Source organism: Artemia sp. Qi Xiang Cuo, chromosome 7 (assembly GCF_049724085.1).
Source record: "Artemia sp. Qi Xiang Cuo chromosome 7, ASM4972408v1, whole genome shotgun sequence".
NCBI classification, from domain to species: domain Eukaryota; kingdom Metazoa; phylum Arthropoda; class Branchiopoda; order Anostraca; family Artemiidae; genus Artemia; species Artemia sp. Qi Xiang Cuo.
In genome coordinates, this window is record NC_142800.1 from 42,984,854 (window position 1) to 43,003,959 (window position 19,106).

At 37.3% G+C, this 19,106-nt stretch overlaps 1 protein-coding gene across 1 annotated transcript; it reads right to left on the reverse strand.

Moving 5' to 3' along the window:
- Positions 1 to 3,614: 3,614 nt before the first annotated feature.
- On the reverse strand, positions 3,615 to 18,593 carry LOC148950296 (isoaspartyl peptidase/L-asparaginase-like). Its single transcript, XM_089092289.1, has 6 exons — positions 18,253 to 18,593; positions 11,664 to 11,741; positions 10,383 to 10,608; positions 9,105 to 9,229; positions 6,010 to 6,120; positions 3,615 to 3,871 (listed from the first exon to the last, which is right to left on the reverse strand). Exons 1-6 carry the CDS (start codon positions 18,440 to 18,442, stop codon positions 3,660 to 3,662), a joined length of 942 nt encoding a protein of 313 aa, XP_088948415.1. The 5' UTR covers positions 18,443 to 18,593; the 3' UTR covers positions 3,615 to 3,659.
- Between the last annotated feature and the right edge of the window lie 513 nt (positions 18,594 to 19,106).

The window sequence follows — 19,106 nt, forward strand, 5'->3', positions numbered from 1 at the left end:
TCTTGCTCTAGTTGGAAGGAAATTAGCCTTGAGCTGCAGCCAATAAGTAAGATCTAGCTGGTAAATTCAGCTGAAGATAAAATTCCTGCCCATAACCTACCTTAACACCTTTCTAAAATTTCAATACTTCCAAATTCTTTACCTCCTTACTCCATTTTTGGATCATTTGGTTTTCCACCACAATCTTAATCTCATTTTCAAAATTTACATGTATGTTAATTGGTCCTCTATCTTCATTCTCAGCGAAAGAAAAACCAGTTTTATCTAAAATATCTTTTACTTAAAATTGGCATGATTTTTCTTCCCTCTGCGAAAGTAACTCTTTCAAAATTTTAACTTTATAAATTTAGTTTATTTTCTTTAAATAAAAATTCTATTCCAAACACTTACTGAGTTCTTTTCTTTAATATCTAAAACGTAGAACCAGGGGCACAAATTGAGATGAGACAATTTCCCTCCCCCTAAATTTTTGGAAAATAGCTATTTTTGTATCTTCATTATACAACATTTAAGAAAATCCTCTTCCCACCTTACATTATCGTGAACTGTCACCTCTATTTAAGGTTGGGAGACAGGAATAAGTTCAATTTTGCATCTGTGGCATAGTCAAAGTAGCTTGCAGCTTTCAAACTCAAAGTAAATTCAAAGCAGCACAGCTTGAGCTTGTACTAATTTTGCATGACGGAGAATTTTATAGTTTTGATTTAATCAAGGCTAATTTAAACCTTATTTCAAGAATAAAAAATATTTGACCATACACCCGAAGTACAGTACCTATTGATCGACTATAGGAGAGACACAGAAAAATATTGCGACTAGTGTCTGACTTCACGAATGGATACAAATTATTATAATTTTTTTAATTTCATGCCTTCATTAAGCTTCTCTTGACCCTGTCTGCATGTAATTTTAAAGCCAATCGACAAACACTTATCTGTGGTTTTTCAAATCTGTGTTTGGGAACATAACACTTTTCGACCCTCTTTAAGGCCCTTTTTTTACATTAGACTTTCCTTGGTCCAGAGACTTGTGGATGTATATTTTAAACGTATAACGGACAACAAGTTTCAAGACAACTTGAAGTCTCCTAACACCCTCAACCTCCCATCACAAAAGGTGTGATCCCCTTAGCCAGGCAACAATCCTCGAAAGTTTCAAGCCAATCGAAAGACAGGCATTTCAATTTTTTCGGGCCCCACTTTCAGAGCAGGCACGTTCTTACAAAGTAGGAGTTTTTTCATACATTAAGTTTAGAAAAAATCCACTTGGCCCACAGACTTCCGACTTTCAATTTGAATGTTTTCAGAAAAAAGAGTTTAATAGCCCTTTTACGGGTGAACCAAATATTGTCTTCTGGACAATTTATGGGCAATTCTCTTGTGGGGTCCTCTTGGCCCAAGAGATCAAGGATATAAACACAAACGTGTTGTCCCCTTAGCCCAGACAGTGATCCTTGAAAGGTTTGTGTCAATCATTAAAAAACTTTGTTGGCTCATTATGAGCGACAATTTTGAGAGGATCTGTACCAACAAGCCATATTTTTTTTTGCGCATTAGGGTTAACCTGGCCAGGCACTGGCGGTTTTAAACTCCAAGCCATTCAGAAGAAAAAGTTTGTTGACTCCTCTCGGGACTTTCAGGCGAACCAGTGATCTTTTTAATTTTTTTGGTGAAACGAGGGCCCCTGAACCCAAGAACATTTCAGATTTCAGATACAAGTTTCAAGCCAATCACAAACATGTTCCGGTTCCAGTTGTTTGAGGGAGGGGGGGGTCAGTGCTACTTATTTATTCTTTTTTTGGTGCATGAGTGTTCCCTTGTCCGAGGAGCTTATGGGTGTAATTTTCAATCCATTTTCTTTATTCTAATAGCCCTGTTTCCATTTTGCGTTTTCTACCAGAAAATTTAGAAAAAATTGCAGTTAATTAAACTAATTAGGCCACAAAATGATGATGCAAATAAACTTTGCTTTCAAAGCATACTTTATAAAGGGGGGAATTGTATGTCCAGTGCATCGAAGATCGACGTTATTAAATATCTGTTTTTCTCCAGTCAGTCTTGTTGATACTACATCCTTGTTTAACTTCTATTGACTCTATTCATTACGATCTGCTCAATGCAAGTAAATTTAGGATAAAATTAATGAATTATTGATGCGTGTGGACTAGTTGTGGTTGTTTTTCTTTTTTTCCATTTGCAGCATTTTCATCTAGACTGCTGAAAGTTTAGTTGAACGGTTCTGGGTGAGCATATATTTCAACGACTTAATTGCGGGATCTTCAGAGGGTGGGCCAAAACTGGTATTTTACATAATATTACATTATCGATTAATGTGAGTAACGACTAAGTAAGTATTCATGTCATTATTATCTGGCGATTTATGAATGAACATGGAACTCAGTGTGGCACCCACATCACAAAGCAGAGTTTGATTTACATACTATAAAGCTGTTTTTCAGGGTGTGGGGGGGGGGGGTTCGAATCTCCTGGTTAAGTTTTTAGACAATAAAAAATCGATTGGCTATTTTAGAATTTCCCTTCCCCGGCATTATGATCATCTTGAAGTATGTAAATACCAAAACAGAGTTTTTTTTTATGAGAAATTAAATTTTAAATTAATCCAATCAATTTGACTCTTAATAAGGACACTAAAACTTACAATTGAACGAGCCCTCTACTAAGTTTCTACGACGATTCCTTCTACAGGAAGTGGTTGGAAGAAAAAATAGTGGCGTACTGATTACGGAAAAGAAAAGAAAAAAGCCTCAGCCTACATAACTATAGAGGGAACACAAAAACGATAAAAACATTTCTGAATAAATGGGAGGTTGCCCCCCTGCTCAACCACCATTATTAACTCTAAAATGCCATTTCAGCTTTACTGAAAAATCGAAATATTACTCAAAATACCCTAAGTTAAGTACATTGTGTGTTCTAAAAATGTGTATTGTTCTCATCCCTGTAAGTAATACTACTTTTAGAACACGGAGGTTGAGGGGAGTGGTGGCCACCGCTAATTCAGGATAATATTCATTCTTTTTAAGTTTTTTTTTTATATTGTTCCTTTATTTGTTTTTTACTTTTTTCGTTTCATATTCCACTTGTGATTTTTTTTGAAAAGACCGTTAAAAAAAAAAACTTTCAAGAAAAAGAAATGTAAATTGAAAAAAAGCTAATCTTTTATCTTACACTCCCAGAATGTCCTTGAACAGGAGAAGGCTTCTACTCCTCCCAAAACCACCCTCCCCACTCTTCACGGTAAACTCAGGTAGACCAGTTTGGGTAGGGTAAGTGGTAAATTCCCCAACGGTTAAAGATGTCCACTCTTTTTATATTTGTGAAATATAATTTTTAAAACGTGTACATTTATTTTTAATTGATTCGACCTTTTGATGTAGTTGAAAATTGATTGTAATTGAATTATAAATCGTTCGAAAATTAGGGTAGCAAATACTTGAGTTGCAAATGCTTGGAAATAGAACGCACTTCAATCGAACATCAAACGCACTTCAATCGAACATCCTTGTGTTGTAAGAAGGAGCATACTACTGTAAAATTATGTTTTTTTGGAATGCCAGACGCCATGTAATGTTGTCTATTATAATAAACTTTCATTCATTTTAACTTCTTTTAATGTTATAAATCTAAAATACATTTATACTAAAGCTTGCTCATAGAAAACACTTCAGAGTCACCAGGATCCAAACCAGAGGTGACTAAATCGTCACAAGCATAGGCCCAGGCCATTCTCTCGGTGGTAAAATGATATCCAATGTCTCCGTTCTTTGAGATTGCTATGAGACCACCAGCTCCGTGCACCCTTTCAGCCATGTCAGATAGGGCCATTATGCATGCGTCATCTGCAGTTTCTCCTAAAGTAGAAATTGTGCTGCAACTATAAAATAAAACAAGTCGACAGAATGCATATGTTAGATCAAATGACTGGTCTTATTTAATCTCGCTTTGTACAAGGAGACAACTATTTTTAACTTCATGGCCAGTGAGCTAGTTAATGAAATACTTGGTTTTCCCAATGTCAGCACCTGTAAAAATCTAACAGAATCACAGATCTAGAGACCAAAAATTGTAAAAAGATGGAACGTCTGCGTAGCAGTGAATCTACGACTTAGGGAAAAGGGCTGCTATAATTTTTCACGCTATAATCTGCTCGACAGAACCCTAGAGAAGCAGAAACCTTAAATTTGTGTGGTTTTAGTAAAATGTATTAACATTAAGAAGCCATTCCCTCTTCCTCCATCCCTAAAAAATCTTAGCAAAAAAAACCCACAAAACATTGTCCCTTTTTTAGACGGAAGGAGGGAGACAACCTTCTAACCAAGGCCATACCCAGAGGGGGGGGGGGGGTTAGGGTGTTTTGAACCCCCCCCCCCCAAAAAAAAAAAAATTGTCTGACTCGTAAAAACGTAACAAAAATGGATATAAACAAATTTTGTATGCGTTTTTTTTTTTTTTTTTTTTGTGTAAGCCCCCCCCCCGAAATTTTTTTCGGGTAAAACCCCCTCCGAAAAAAAATATCCTGGGTACGGCCTTGCTTCTAGCCAAGATAGCTATATCATACTGTCTTCTTATAATTGGGTTTCATTATTTTGCTTAGGATAAACAACCTTTTTTCCAGATAAACTGCTTTTACCTTTTAAAGCCAATAGTGGAACTGGGTAAATCAAACTTCCAGAGGTGTTCAGCATTCGATATATGAGCTCATTCCTGAATGTTTGATTCACGTGACTCGACTACTTTCTTAAAAAGATGTGTAAGAGACTTTTGTCCAGAAAGTGATTGTTCACCCTATCCTTTTGGATGACAGACTTAATATTTTTTTAGCAGTTTTCATCTTTTATTTGAGATAATACTCTTTAAAAGTACACAAATACGACATTAATTTTAAAGCGTAAATCTTGGCCAAATTTTTAACCATCTTTGCTCACTCAAATTAAAGAAGTTAATGATAGGGGTGGAAACGAGGGACTATTTTTAGTTTATAGTGTTTATTCAGTTTTTATTAGTTTTTATAGTAGCAAAGAAATAAGTGATATTATTTTCATATGATTATGTTGAATTTTGTCAATGCTCAATTTTAACATTTTTTTTTTTCATTTTGTTATTTAACCTCTAACTCAACTACCAGTGCAGAGTGAAAATTCTTAGAACTTAAGAACCGAATCTTAGAAACCGGATCCTCACACAAATAATCCTAAACCAGAGAACACCTGTTTTATATGAGCTTCTTAAGAGGTGTAAATTGTATTATAAATGTATTATTCTATAAATTTATTGATATTGCTCCTGAACATCTTCTTTTATACTTGATTCTCTTTTCAACTACTTATCTTTGAAATACTAGACACATTGTAAAAAAGTAAACAAGGTTTAGCCTATTTGATGCAGAAGGCTTTCCCGTAATGTCATTCTTCTTTAGATATTTAATAGTTATTTATTTACACCAAAAAATATTGGAGGGTATCTATATGCACGAAAAATAATTTCATGTAGGCATTAAAAGAACATGATTATAACTACAACTCTAAATCCATCCTACTTTTATACATAATGAAGTAGATGCTTGACAAAGCTTCAAAAGATGTTAGAGATTTGATTGGAGGAGGAGTCGCTGAAGGTAGAGGGGACCATCCCCATCCACTATTTGGAACAGACCCAAAACTTTAATGCCAAGTAGAACAAATGCCCACGGATTTAAGAGAGCCCATTTGCTCAGCTATTGTCTCTAACACTAGGTGTTAGAGGAAAAAAGTGATTAACCTTATTGCTAAATATAAATCCGTACAACAATTATTAATGCATATTCCGATATCTTTGAGTGTGAATAACACTTAAATACTTCAAGATGACAGCGTTCGTTTGGCAGGCAGCCCAACTCAGAACCAGTTTTAATATCGCTCATTTACTTCCATTAACAACAAGACTGTTCTCCTGACTATAATTAACATAATAGATGGCGTTTACATACAAGTCAATACAACAAAGCATTTACCGCTCTTCATTAATCTGACAGCCTGGTGGGCTAGGCTTACTCGAATTATGGACTCGCCATGCCCTGTAGCAGAAACACCTCCTCCGAGATTATCGCAATATGCTCCAGCCCCTGCAAATAAAATCTTTTTAGTTGCTGGTAAATGAGAAAATGTTACAGATTTGTAAAGTGCGTTTGCCATTTAGTTCGTTTTCATTTAGACCATTCAGGTTGCCATCTCGATAAAAGAGGGAGACGAAAATTTTGCACTTTTGGTCAAAGAGGTCGAAGACAGAGCTTACGCACCGTTTACCAATAGTGCTCGTAAACAGAGTGTGCGCACTTTCGACCAAGGCGGTCTGGATATTAGACGTGAGTACTATTTAACAACGGATCAGAGATGAAGCACACGCACTGTTGACAAAAAGGTGTCGGTCGACCGAGTTTGAGCGTCGTTTTATAAAATGGTTGTAGACAGAGCGTACAATCTGTCTACCAAGGAGGGTTGGAGATGGAGGGCACAAACTATTTACCAGAAGTTCGGGTAAGAATACAAGCAGTGTTGAACAAAGATGGGTTGGAGACGGAGCGTGTGCATTGTTGACCAAAACATACCATGGAGAGAACATACGTATTATACGCCAAAAGGGTTAGAAACTGATAGTACATAACGCACAGCCTCAATTTGGATCCTTCAATCATACCGATTGAAAACCTTTGAGTAATTCTGATTTCCCCAAGCTTTAACATGACCACCTTCCTACTAAAATGTATCTATGAAGGCTCTGTTTAATATAGACAATTTTCATAAGTTGGGGCCGTTGCCCCTGGGACAATGTCCCCCTGGTAGGCATTTTTTTCATCTTTGGTCTGTTCTGATGAAAATGACTTTCTTGAAACTTTGATTTGACGTCATCTCGACCTGCAGAGGTACCAAGGAACTTGTGGAACGTCATGTTGGCCTCTGATCGGTGTCCATACATAGAAAAGGGAACTAGTATTTTCGATTTGTGCTCGAATGACTCCTTTCCCAAGCTTCTAAGACCATTTTCTCTATGGGAGGAGGCCCGATAAAAAAAAAGTGGGATACACCCCGCTCTTTACAATCATTCTCAACCAAGTCAATGCTATTACGTTGGAAGTTAATTAAAAAAAAAAAAAAAGAAAAAAGTATGTCTTTCCTTGAAAAGTAAAGTACCAATCTAAAGCCCACAACGAACATAGACTGCTATGAACATAGAAATAAAACTGAAATTAATAGAAATAACTAAAACAACGAAGCCAAACTCGAAACGATAGTACCATTTACACTTATTGAAAAGTAAATGGATTGCTTTCATTGAAAGTTTTTATTGTAATTTCTGTTTGTTTTGAGTTTCATTTATTTATTTATTGTGATTTGTGGCAGTTTTACACTTGGAAGGTTATTTGACTTTATTTCTGCTCATTTTTGGCATGGTGAAGCTTTTTACTTTTCTTTGAAAAACTTGCTTTGTGGAAAAAGTTTTTTAAATTAATAACAAGTAGTTTGGGGTTGCATTCCTTCAAATCTCTCATATGAACAGAATGCTATTCACACTTACTGAAAAGCAAATACATTGCTTTCATTGAAAGTTTGACTAAATTTGAAATAGTTAAAATAGTAATGAAAATGATTGTACTTTTATAATAATAAACCTAAACTGACTGACACAAACGTTATATGTCGAAATTTTCATCGGATTTCAACAACGTATAACACGTCCACAATACCATTAAGATGTTCCTACAATTACTATGTTTTATAAGAGTTAATAGTATAATCTGTGGCCCTTACGCTTGGGGTTGCATTTATTTGATAATGTCACTCCCGGAAGTAAATTTATTGGGTATTACGACTGATTAGATTAAAACGGCTATCTGGAAGTTTTTACCCAATGCCATACGGGCTACGGGGACACAAGGCGAAAATTAAAGCATTCGAGGCACAGCGGGCTCCTCTCCCACTAGTATCGACCCTTCAAAAGAGCATTAAAGCCAAAAATTTATGATCGAATGAGCCTTTCCTCAAGTTTCTACAAACACCTGTTCTACACGATGACCCCCTGAAGAAAAAAACATGGGAGATACATCGGTTTTTAATATGTCAGCACTATTGAATTGACAATAATAATGATAAGAGCCTTAAGTAGGAAGATTTGGAGGGAAGACATGAAGGCACGCAAGTAGGGGAAGGCGTTGAGATAAGTGCATGAAGACACCTTCCCAGGCTCTTTTTTAGGCTATAAAAAATGCCATTCATCCAGCTTCCGAGATAACATAAAGTTGCTAAAATACAATTTTACCCACATTTGTGCAGTAAATCTGTTTCTGAGGTTTCACATCGCCCACAACTCTTTACTAAGACATCATTGCGTTGACTATAATTTATATACATATATATATATATATATATATATATATATATATATATATATATATATATATATATATATATATATATATATATATATATATATATATATATATATATATATATACATATCTATTTTCCTCTTATCCTAGCCCTAACTCCCCAACAGATTCTGAATTCAATACGCCAGGAAACTTCAAATTTACGTTCAAAGAAAATAAGGGGAAATATTGTAGCCTACCTATTTGAGTGCTCATTAGTTATTATCATAAAATATTGTGACTGAAATCAAAATTGTGAAGCACGACCTGAGGAGTCACGATGAGTCACGATAACAACGTATTTATTTTGAAGAAGTCAAACAGGAGTAAAACTAACACTAAGAAAATATACCTCACTCTAGTCTTATAATAAACCAAAAACCAGGTTGCTTGCTCCCCCTGTTTGCAGATACAAAAAAACTACTAGCACCACGATAAATGAAGCATTACATAAACACTGGTGCAGAGTTAAATTACAAAGCATAGACAGCATTACAGTCTTAGCCAGGGACAGAAGAGACCGTTAATAATTTTCGGGTCAAAGATCGACCTTAGATTCCAGTTCTAAAGAGTTTTCCATAATATTTGCTAAATCTGTTCAAGCATTTTTTGGCACTAAATTTTGTTATTCTGAGTAACTGCTTAATCCATTTTCTTTCGGCAATAAACTAAAAATGTAATACCAACAATGGGAGCATCTCCGACTCTTCCAACGCGTTTGGCAGTGATTCCACCAGTAGATGTAGCGCAAGCGATGTTTCCATGACAGTCAATGGCTACTGCCCCTACTGTGTCGCATCCACTAATCCTAAAACACATTAAAAATTCAATAACTAACTATGGAAAAAGAAAAAAAAACTACAGAAAAGAAAGGGGAAAAACAATAGAAATAAATTAAAAGTTTATTTGCCAGCCATGTATAGCCAAAAACGTACCGATCTTAAACTAAAATTTCCATAGAAGAATAGGGAGTAGATTTCCTGGACCTCTGCTCCCTATGTACGGTATAGACCCGCTCCAACCTTTTAGGCTTACTGAACCACGCTGGAAAACACATATAATGATTTTTAAGGTGATGTTGGGCGGTAACACCGCTGACTTTTGTTGTTGGTTTTTTTTTGCGGAAAGGTAGGCATATTGCACCTTGTTCAAACCGGAATCAGCCAGGGATTCTCGACATCAATGCAAAACGAAATGAGTCTAAGCCACGTGCTGATTCATTACAAAATGAGCAACATTCTGACATGTTGCAATCAAACTCAATAAAAGATGCGGCATGACTTGGTCCAAAAAATACTGGGTGCAAAAACAAAGTCCAAGCAGTGGAAATTCGACGATGCGGTCCGTAGACAAGCTCCTGGCTCAGTGTAAAAGCTAATGAAGTCCTGAATCGCTTTTCCCGATTGTACAATATCACGAAGCTGAGTCCGAGTAACAGTTCCTTTATTTGAATAAATATTAATCATAAATGCGGGCAACTATTCACTCTTTCCAGGCTGCAGCAACCGGTGTATATTGTTTTCAGATAATAGGGGTATTTAGACGTCAATGAAGACCATTTCAGAAAACAATCATCAATCAGATTCCTTATTTCGAATCCGTAAGTCAAAAGCTAAATTCCAACAAAAAAAAAGAAAAAAAAACTCAGTCACCTGAAATTGCCAAAAATTTTGCGTCGACACGAATAATATTCTATGACAGAAGAAAAAAATTACTATGAAAATTTGTTTTACATTACTACTTGTTTTAGGGTGGTTTATAAAAGTAACTGCTATATAGCTTAACTGTTATATACAATTCAAGGAGTAGTGCTCTCATGTCGTAAAATTTTTCCACAACTTGACCAATCAGAGAGTAGGATGAGCCAATCATATAAAACTGAAAGATATATAACGTTAATAGTTCTCGCCATAAAAGAAAAACAGATGCAAAACCAAGCAATAAAAAAAAAAATGAATTACTTGTTATTGAATAAATTTCCTACTGTCTTTTCATATTTTCTGTAGTTTTCTAATTCTTCTCTAGCATGCTTAGTAACTAGATATTCTTGTCCCACCATCTCAACGTTCATTTCTTCAGCAAATAATTTTGCTCCTTCCCCAATTAAAAGAACGTGTTCTGTCTTTTCCATAACCATCCGAGCAAGAGAAACAGGATTTTTCACACAATCGATACCAGCAACAGCACCTATCAAGAATTAATATTTGAGAGTCAATAAAGACTTGATAACAAAACAAAGTAGAAAACAAAAGAGAAACCAGAAAACAAAATCTAACTAACTTATATTTTGGTTACATTAAAAACAGCCAGAAAGACCTCATGGGTAACCAGAGGGAGGGGGTAGGGAAGAAAGTGAACGAAAAGAATTCACTACCTGTTTGCATGGAAGCTCAGCTGTAGCTCGGTTTTTTGCTAGACTTGCACGAAGGCTTTTTCATTCTAGCTAGAAGCTTTTCATTATTATTTTTTCTCGCTCTTTAATTTTAAGTTGATTGAATTTAGTCATTTCTTTCATTTTCACACAGAAAATGGACATCGAGTACACAGCCAAAGCTTCTAGATATAAAGGTTACATTATTACTGTCTTGAAAAGTGAATGATCGCTGTATTGCAATTTTTGATTCATTATTGGCTATTCTTCATGGTTAAATGTTAAACTAACTCCAAAGCGACAAGTCTTTTACCAGAAATTCTTAGCTGGGAAAGCTAAATAAGACTTAATTGACGTTGCTATGTGAAAAAAAAAGCACTGTTACAAATTATGTTCATATTAACAATATCAGCTTAATAACGCAACGCTGTGGTCTCACTATCTGACAACCAGATTATACAAGGACATTTAGACAAAAAATAGTTGCTTCAGACAAGGCCGTTGAGTGAAATATATTCAGGCATTTGAGAACTTTTTTTTCTCATTCTAAACAAGTCGCAAGCTTGAAAAGAGCCATCTAATGTCTACGTTACTTTTAATTAACTACCAAATTTCAAAACTATTCAACGTTTTGATCTCCTTCTTCAACGATTTATGTTTCTTCAGATTGAAATAAAATCTCCACGCACCAGAAAAGGAAATCGCTAGCTACGCATAACTATCAGTGACATTTTTATTCTACGGACTTGTGCAGCATAATTTTACATAATAGTTTATTTACAACAAATTTTTAGCTTGTATGTTTAAATGGGTATAAAAACGCAAAGGATAGGCTATATAATATGAGTATATGCTATAATCACCGCAGTACCTGCCATCAGTGTTCTGCCATCCATTATGACTGCATCCATTTCAACTTGTCCTTTTGCATTTAAACATGAGCCACGCCCTAAAAAACAAATTAAGCTCAATTTATAATTTTGAGATAGGACCTTTCTACACTAGTCTTTTTAGTTAGTCTTTGTAGTCTTTTTTGATAGGACTTACACAGTCTTTTTAGTGTTAGAAATATAAAATTAAGGGTATGTTTCAGAGAGGGGGGAAGAGGGGGACGTCTGATTTTGCGAAATCCAACAGTTCTTGGCTTATATTTTTCGGCTTACATTTTGAGAGAAAGTTGGTCAGACCACAATAAACGGCGAGGTCCTTTATGCAGACAAGTAAACTGCTAACAAAAATTGCGATACAGACAAAATATCATAAGATAAAAAAAAGCTCATATATTTATAAGTGGAAAAATAAGGGAAAAAACAATGATATAGGGGTGCTAACTTTTTCATAACTATCACCCACATTGACATCGCTATCGGCAGAAATTCTTTTTTATACTGAGTAAGACTCGAGAAAAAGATAACACTAGGCTCGAAAGAAAAGACGAAATAAATAAGAGCTGGAAGACTGTAGCTGAGCTGCACCTGGATCGATCGCGTCTGTTCCTAGCATTAGCTTTCATTACTATTCAAATAAAATCAGATTCGAAAGAAAGATAAAAATAGGCTCAAAAGAAGATCTATAATAAATAATAGCTGATTGGATAGTAGCAGGGATTTGCGCGGATCTATCGCGTTTGTTACTAGCATTAGTTCGCATTTCTGTCTAAGTAAAATCAGACTAAAAAAAAGATAAAAATAGGCTCAAAGGAAAATATAAAACGAATTAGAGGTGATTAGGTTGTAACACGAGTGTGCCCAGAGGCCCAAGTCTTGTGTCTGAGCTTATATACTGCTCGTGAGGTCTGGAATTTTCGGCTTCTCCCACTAAAGCACAAAAAAAAGCGCCTTAGATATAGAAAACTTACAACTGCAAAAATAAACACGGATGAGAGTTGGAAAATGTGGTATAAACTGGCACCATAGATAATAGATATGGCAGAATTTGGTAAAGGTAACGGCAAAAATAAACACGGAAGAGAGTTGGGAAACGTGGCATAAAGTAGCACCATATATATGCATTGAACTTTACAGTCCCTACCGGCGGTGCTAATCTCCGTTTCTTGGCCCTTCCGCCAGGAAGTGCAATGGGGGTTGGGTTTTATCTGTTGAAGTACTGAACAATTGAGGAGAGAGAGGAAAAGCCAATTCACAAAGAGATTTTACTAACAAGATTTAACTACCGCTAGATTGAGAGAATCATATTTGTTATAGGCTTTTGATTGGCTGGGAAAAACTAGGAAAATTTCTGATGGACTCAAATCAGCGGTAGCTAAATCTGGGTATTAGTAAAATGTCATTATGAATGGGCCTTAACGGATCCAGCTGGCATTAGCAAAGCATCTGTTGAATTTTAGTGAATACTGGGCACAATAGAGATATTTATACAGTGCAATCATCTATCTCAACCATTAGACAAAGCCGGACCGGGATGCCGCTCCTCCGGAGAACATACAAACCAAGAGAAACATAAGCGACATTAGATCTTTCCCATGGGTAGGCACGCGTGTGGTATCGGTATTAATAGCTTGGAGAACAGGAAAAGAAATAAGATGAATCTAGCGGCAAGGGAATAAGGAAGAATGCAATATGTTGAAGAGATAAAAAAAGAAAATAATTGGCCTGGCTATAATAATGCAAAAGGTAAAGATAACATTGGTTTGAGAATGGAAAAAAAAACAAAGATTGAATTTATAAGGATAATCAAGTTCAAGGGCGCCGGCAGAAAATTTTCAGGGGGGGGGGGGCAAGCGCCAAAATATCAGTGGTGGCTGGGTGACAGGGAATATATTTCAGGAAGTTTTTTTGTAGGAATAAGTTTGTTTTAAATACTTTTAGAAAAAACTCTCAAATAAAAATAGCAATTAAATTGCATGCAAAATGAAACAAAATACAGTAAATTTTAAACAACAAGGATTCCAGGCAAAGGGATCAATTTATTTAATCAATAGTATATTTAACTATTATGCGTTAATCATGGGCCTCAAGAGCTCGGAGCCAGAAATGGTGGAGGGTTCAAAGAATTCTGACGTTGAGGCAAGCACGGACGACTTAAGTTGCCGACCTCACTCGGAACAGAACAATCCTGAATCGGGGCTAACCCGTATAAAAATAAGAACGACGAGCGCTGGGAGAAGCCCTAGCGCAGAAAGAAACCTAATGGGAGGGAGAGAAGGAAGCCAGAGGGCTTGGGGCAGTTTGTCTGCAGGAGACCTCCCCACACACTAGGGCGCCTTAGAGGAGAGGGCCTAGAGTGGAGTGCGGCATGGGTCCCTGGCCGGCAACCCGCCTCAACCAAAGGGTAGAAAGAGACATAGGACTAACCTCTCAGAGATAGGACTCAAGGCATTTGAGCTTCCTCACTCGGAACAGAACAAGCCTGAATCGGGGCAAACCCGTATAAAAATAAGAACGACGAGCGCTGGGAGAAGCCCTAGCGCAGAAAGAAACCTAATGGGAGGGAGAGAAGGAAGCCAGAGGGCTTGGGGCAGTTTGTCTGCAGGAGACCTCCCCCCATACTAGGGCGCCTTAGAGGAGAGGGCCTAGAGTGGAGTGCGGCATGCGTCCCAGGCCGGCAACCCGCCTCAACCAAAGGGTAGAAAGAGAGATAGGACTAACTTCTCTCAGAATTTGACCCTGGAGGGTGCTCCAGCAAACGGCGCCCTAATGTAGAGAAGAGAAGGAAAGAGGCTTCTTAGGCACCGAAAAAAGAAGGGTTTTGTGGGAGCAGCCAGATTGATACCCATAAGGCTGAGTAGAAATGACTGGCAACCCCTCAAAGAAACACCACCAAAGAGGGTAATGGAACTGGTGCAATGCTGTAAAGATGAGAAGATACTCTTAATACTGTCATGCAATGCAAATGCACATCGCACACTATGGGGAAGCACCAACACAAATAGAAGTACATTTGAGCTTCTGGATCACCTGGCGGGGAAGGTTTTGCTAGGTGCAACCGAGGCTTGAGTCCTACTTTCATGACAAAGGTTTTGGATCATACAATAATCTATTCACAACGTTAAAGACTGGTAAAGGAATGGCATGTTAGCAATCTTCGTTATTCTCTAACCAGTAGAAACATCCAAAACCGCCCTAAACCCTCTGGCTTCCTTCTCTCCCTCCCATTGGGTTTCTTTCTGCGCTAGGGCTTCTCCCAGCACTCATCGCTCTTATTTTTATATGGGTTTGCCCCGATTCAGGCTTGTTCTGTTCCGAGTGAGGTCGGCAACTTCAGTCGTCCGTGCTTGCCTCAACCTCAGAATTCTTTGAACCCTCCACCATTTCTGGCTCCGAGCTCTTGAGGCCCATGATTATCGACAAGGATTCGCAGTCTTTTTCAGCAACTCCTCCTTGTCCATGCTCATGGCCTCTGCGGATTGGGAAATTTTCGTCCGTGATTTTACCTTTATCTCTACATTTTCCCACCACATAAAAAAGGCAAATTTTTTCTCTTGACTTTGGTTTCTGACCGCCAAATTCAGGACCCTCACCTACAACAAAACATCAAAACATTTCCAGACTTAGACCGGGGTGCGACCTCGGAAGAGTCCTCCGCGCACATCCTCAGCCGTCCTTTCCGGTTTGCCATCCAGCTCTTATTGGGTGCACGCAAGATCATTCACCGTCTGATGGGGCAGCCGCCTGAGTGGTGAACTCAAAGCACGGCCCAGAGGTCTGAGCCCATCAAATAAACAGCAGCATCAGACACGGAAAAACCGAATTTTATCCCCTGTACCCTTCCCCTCAATCCTCATCCGGATCTTCATTGCGGTTTAGGTCCCTTCATTACTTACTTGTACCTCCATCATTCTATTCCTCGACTGTCTTCCTCATTCCCCGCCTCAATAGCCAACAAAGGGTCGAGAAACACCCAGAGTTGGGGGATGGCTTAACTTGGCTGTGTCAGGCCCTCATGCAAGGTTTTGATGAGGTTAGGGCTTGTCCTGGGGGATGACACTGGCCCAGAGATGAACGTGGCAGAGATGCAGGAGGGAGCGTTGGACTTTCGTTTAAAAGACTATTACCCCCCGCGTTACTGAAATCTCCGCCCTCCACCTCCAGATACCCTCTGTCACCCTCCGCCATTTCCGCCTCCAGGCATAGGGTTCTCTCCGTCACCCTCTACAATTTCTGCCTCCGGGATTAGGATCGTCTCCATCACCCTCCGCCATCCTAAGCTTAAGATTTGAACCTGGAAGGCTCCGGGGCTCCGACACCAGTTGTTCAGTAGTAGTAGAAGCAATAGTAGTAGTAGCAACAGTAGTCGTAATAGTGGAAAAAACCGTCTCAGTCACAGTCACAATCACATTAGTAGTTGCAGTCGTAGTCAAAAGTAGTCACAGTCACAAGATGTCACAGTAGCAAGCAGTTGCAGTCGTTAGTATTTGTAGACACACTCGCAAATAGTCACAGTCGCAGTTACAGGTAGATGCAGTGGCAAATATTCGCAGTCATAAGTAGTTGCAATCGCAAGTAGCCAGAGTCACAAATAGTCGCAGTTGCAAATAGTCACGGTCGTAGTCACAAGCAGTCACAAGTAGTAACAGTCACAGTTCCAAGTAGCCACAGCCACAAGTTATTGTAGCTGCAGCCGCAGTCACAAATAGTGACAGTTTTAGTCGCAAGTAGTCGTAGTCACAGTCGCAAGTTTTCACAGTCCTAAGTAGTCATGTTTGCAGTCTTAATGAAGATTATACAAGATTTTCGGCCCTTCAGAAGAGAAGTTAAGCAGAATGTTTAGTCTAGTTATGAGTTTCGAAGTTAACAGTAATGGTTGATTAATTTTAAAATTTTGTAACTGTTAATATTATTATTTTTATTACCATTACTTCTTGAGGTTTAATTAATTCATAAATTATTTTTTTTGAATTATGTCATCTTGAAGCAGGGGGAACATTTGAGGTTTGTTTTTTGTGGGTTTATTTTTATTTATGTCTTGCTTACGTACTATGAGGTGGCCATGACAAGTTTTTTCTTTGGTTGCTAAAACTTTTTTTTTTTCTGTGCGTGTTTGATTTATGCCGATTACCATGTTAAGTCCCTTAGGACAAGCGGTAGCTTCAAGAGCTTTATAAACGTTGTGTTTATTCTTTTTTGTGCATTAATAAAGTTATTTGTTTTTCAAAAAAACAAAAACATTATTAATCAGTTAATTATCAATAGTAGACTCGTCCAAATGCAAGGAAAATGAAGAGTTTGGGAGAATTCTTGTAAGTATATCTTCAACATTAACTGCCATTTCATCAATTAACCACTATATTGTGCTACGGCCTAGGGGCAACGTGTTTGAAGTTTGAAAGCCATATGAAGATGCATTATATTTCAAATGTATTCCTTTGCGAGTACATTATTAAAGTTCCTCCAATAATACAGCTTTTACCACTTATTTTATGACGTAGCGATCACACTGCATGTTGTTTATTTGCAACCTTCAAAACCAGGGACGTAATTTGCTATGGACTCCCCAGGCCCCAGTTTGCCCCCCACCTCAAGCTGAAATTTAGTTTCTTCAAAAATCTTGTCAAAACTAAGACCAGCCTGCATAATTTAAGCATCCAGAGAAATCGGTCAGTTTTCTTTAGGTATACCTTTACCTATACGGTCGTATATGGCTCATTTTTCAGTTTTCACTGTCATTTTCACTTGATTTTGGAAAATTGGCTCCACCTTTACCCCCCCCCCCCCCCCAAAAAAAAATGACAAAATTACGCCACTGGTCAAAACCCATTTTTAAATACTTGGGTAAACTGCCAGGACCGTAAATATTTTTTGAGACATGATATTTCACAGTACTTATTCATATAGATTTATTTAATTCTGTAGGAACGTGCTTGCTTTAAAAATTCTAACTGTGTACTGATCAGCGTCTAATACCGGGCAGTAGAGACGAACTTAGCGCCATTTATACTCTGTCCTAGAAAGACTGAGAGAAATCAATATTTTTTTCGACAGTTATCAGTGACGAATACAAATTGAGCAAATTTAACTTTACGGTGCATAAAAGTCACATTATAATAACAAAAGCATTTATTGAGTTAATGATACTTTAGAAAATTTCCGTTGTACTGTTTTTAAAAATCTAATTACATTCTACTAGAGATCCCTGCCGCCCACTAGGACCAAGTTTGGTACCATATCTCTCAATATAAATATATCTACCATTTTTGACAGTAGATACAACAAATTTCATTAGTTTGAAAAAAAAAAATCAGCATAAAAAGATTAAGAAAGTACACTTATACATTTACTTCTGCAAAACTGAAAATACATTTACTTCTGCAAAACCGACGATCCACCAAGCCTCTATTTTAGTAGGCTATAGCTTAATTTTAACAAGATGTCAAGGTATCTTTTGCCTTAGTTTTTGAATTTGTACAAGAGCTCAGAAAAATGAACACAAGTAAAAATGCACGTAAGCATATACTTTTATGCAAATACTATGCGAATAGTGATTCAAAGAATGATTTTTACCTGCATCAAAAAAAGGGTTGTCTTCCAAAATCCTAACAGCTATTTCCACAGCATCTAATGAGCCTTTTCCTTGCTTCAAAATCTGAAATCCAGCCTGAACAGCATGCCGAACACCTTTTAATACTCCTTCTCTTAATTCATCTGGAATCGCCCATGCTCCACCATGAACTATAATTTTTGGCTGATACATTGTATTGCACTAAGTTTTTTTTTCTTCTTTTAAGATAGAGATTGACAGTTATTTGCAAAGAAGCTATCCAATTTTTGAGAGAAGCTCAATTTCTTTCTGGGTATCTAAAAGTTTTTGAGCCAATCTTTCCCTTTTTCGGGTTAAATATTCAATCCTCCATCCTTTCAATTTGTACCCAACATATATTCCTAGTCCAAAACAAACCAAGCAAGCTCCTACTACAGCTTGATCTGAGGCGTTTGACATTAGATTTCCTGAAAAATGAAATTTTAAGAAAACCGGGAACTTAAGATAAATATCAAAGAAAGATCCAATCTGTGGATGCAGGGAATTATCCTGGCCCAGTATTTTATTTAATATAAATTAAATACATACCGCAAAGAATGAATGATTACAATGAAAGAATGAATAGAAATGAAAGAATGAATAATTACAATGAAAGAATGAATAGAAGCGAAAGGATGAATAATTACAATGAAAGAATGAACAGAAATAAAAAGGATGAATAATTACAATGAAGAATAAATAGAAATGAAAGAATGAGTATATACCTAGGTACTAGTTTGCTTGCCTTATGTTCCTTCCGGTTTTTCTGTCCTAGGTACTAGTTTGCTTGCCTTATGTTCCTTCCGGTTTTTCCGGTAGGTAAACAGGTCATTACACC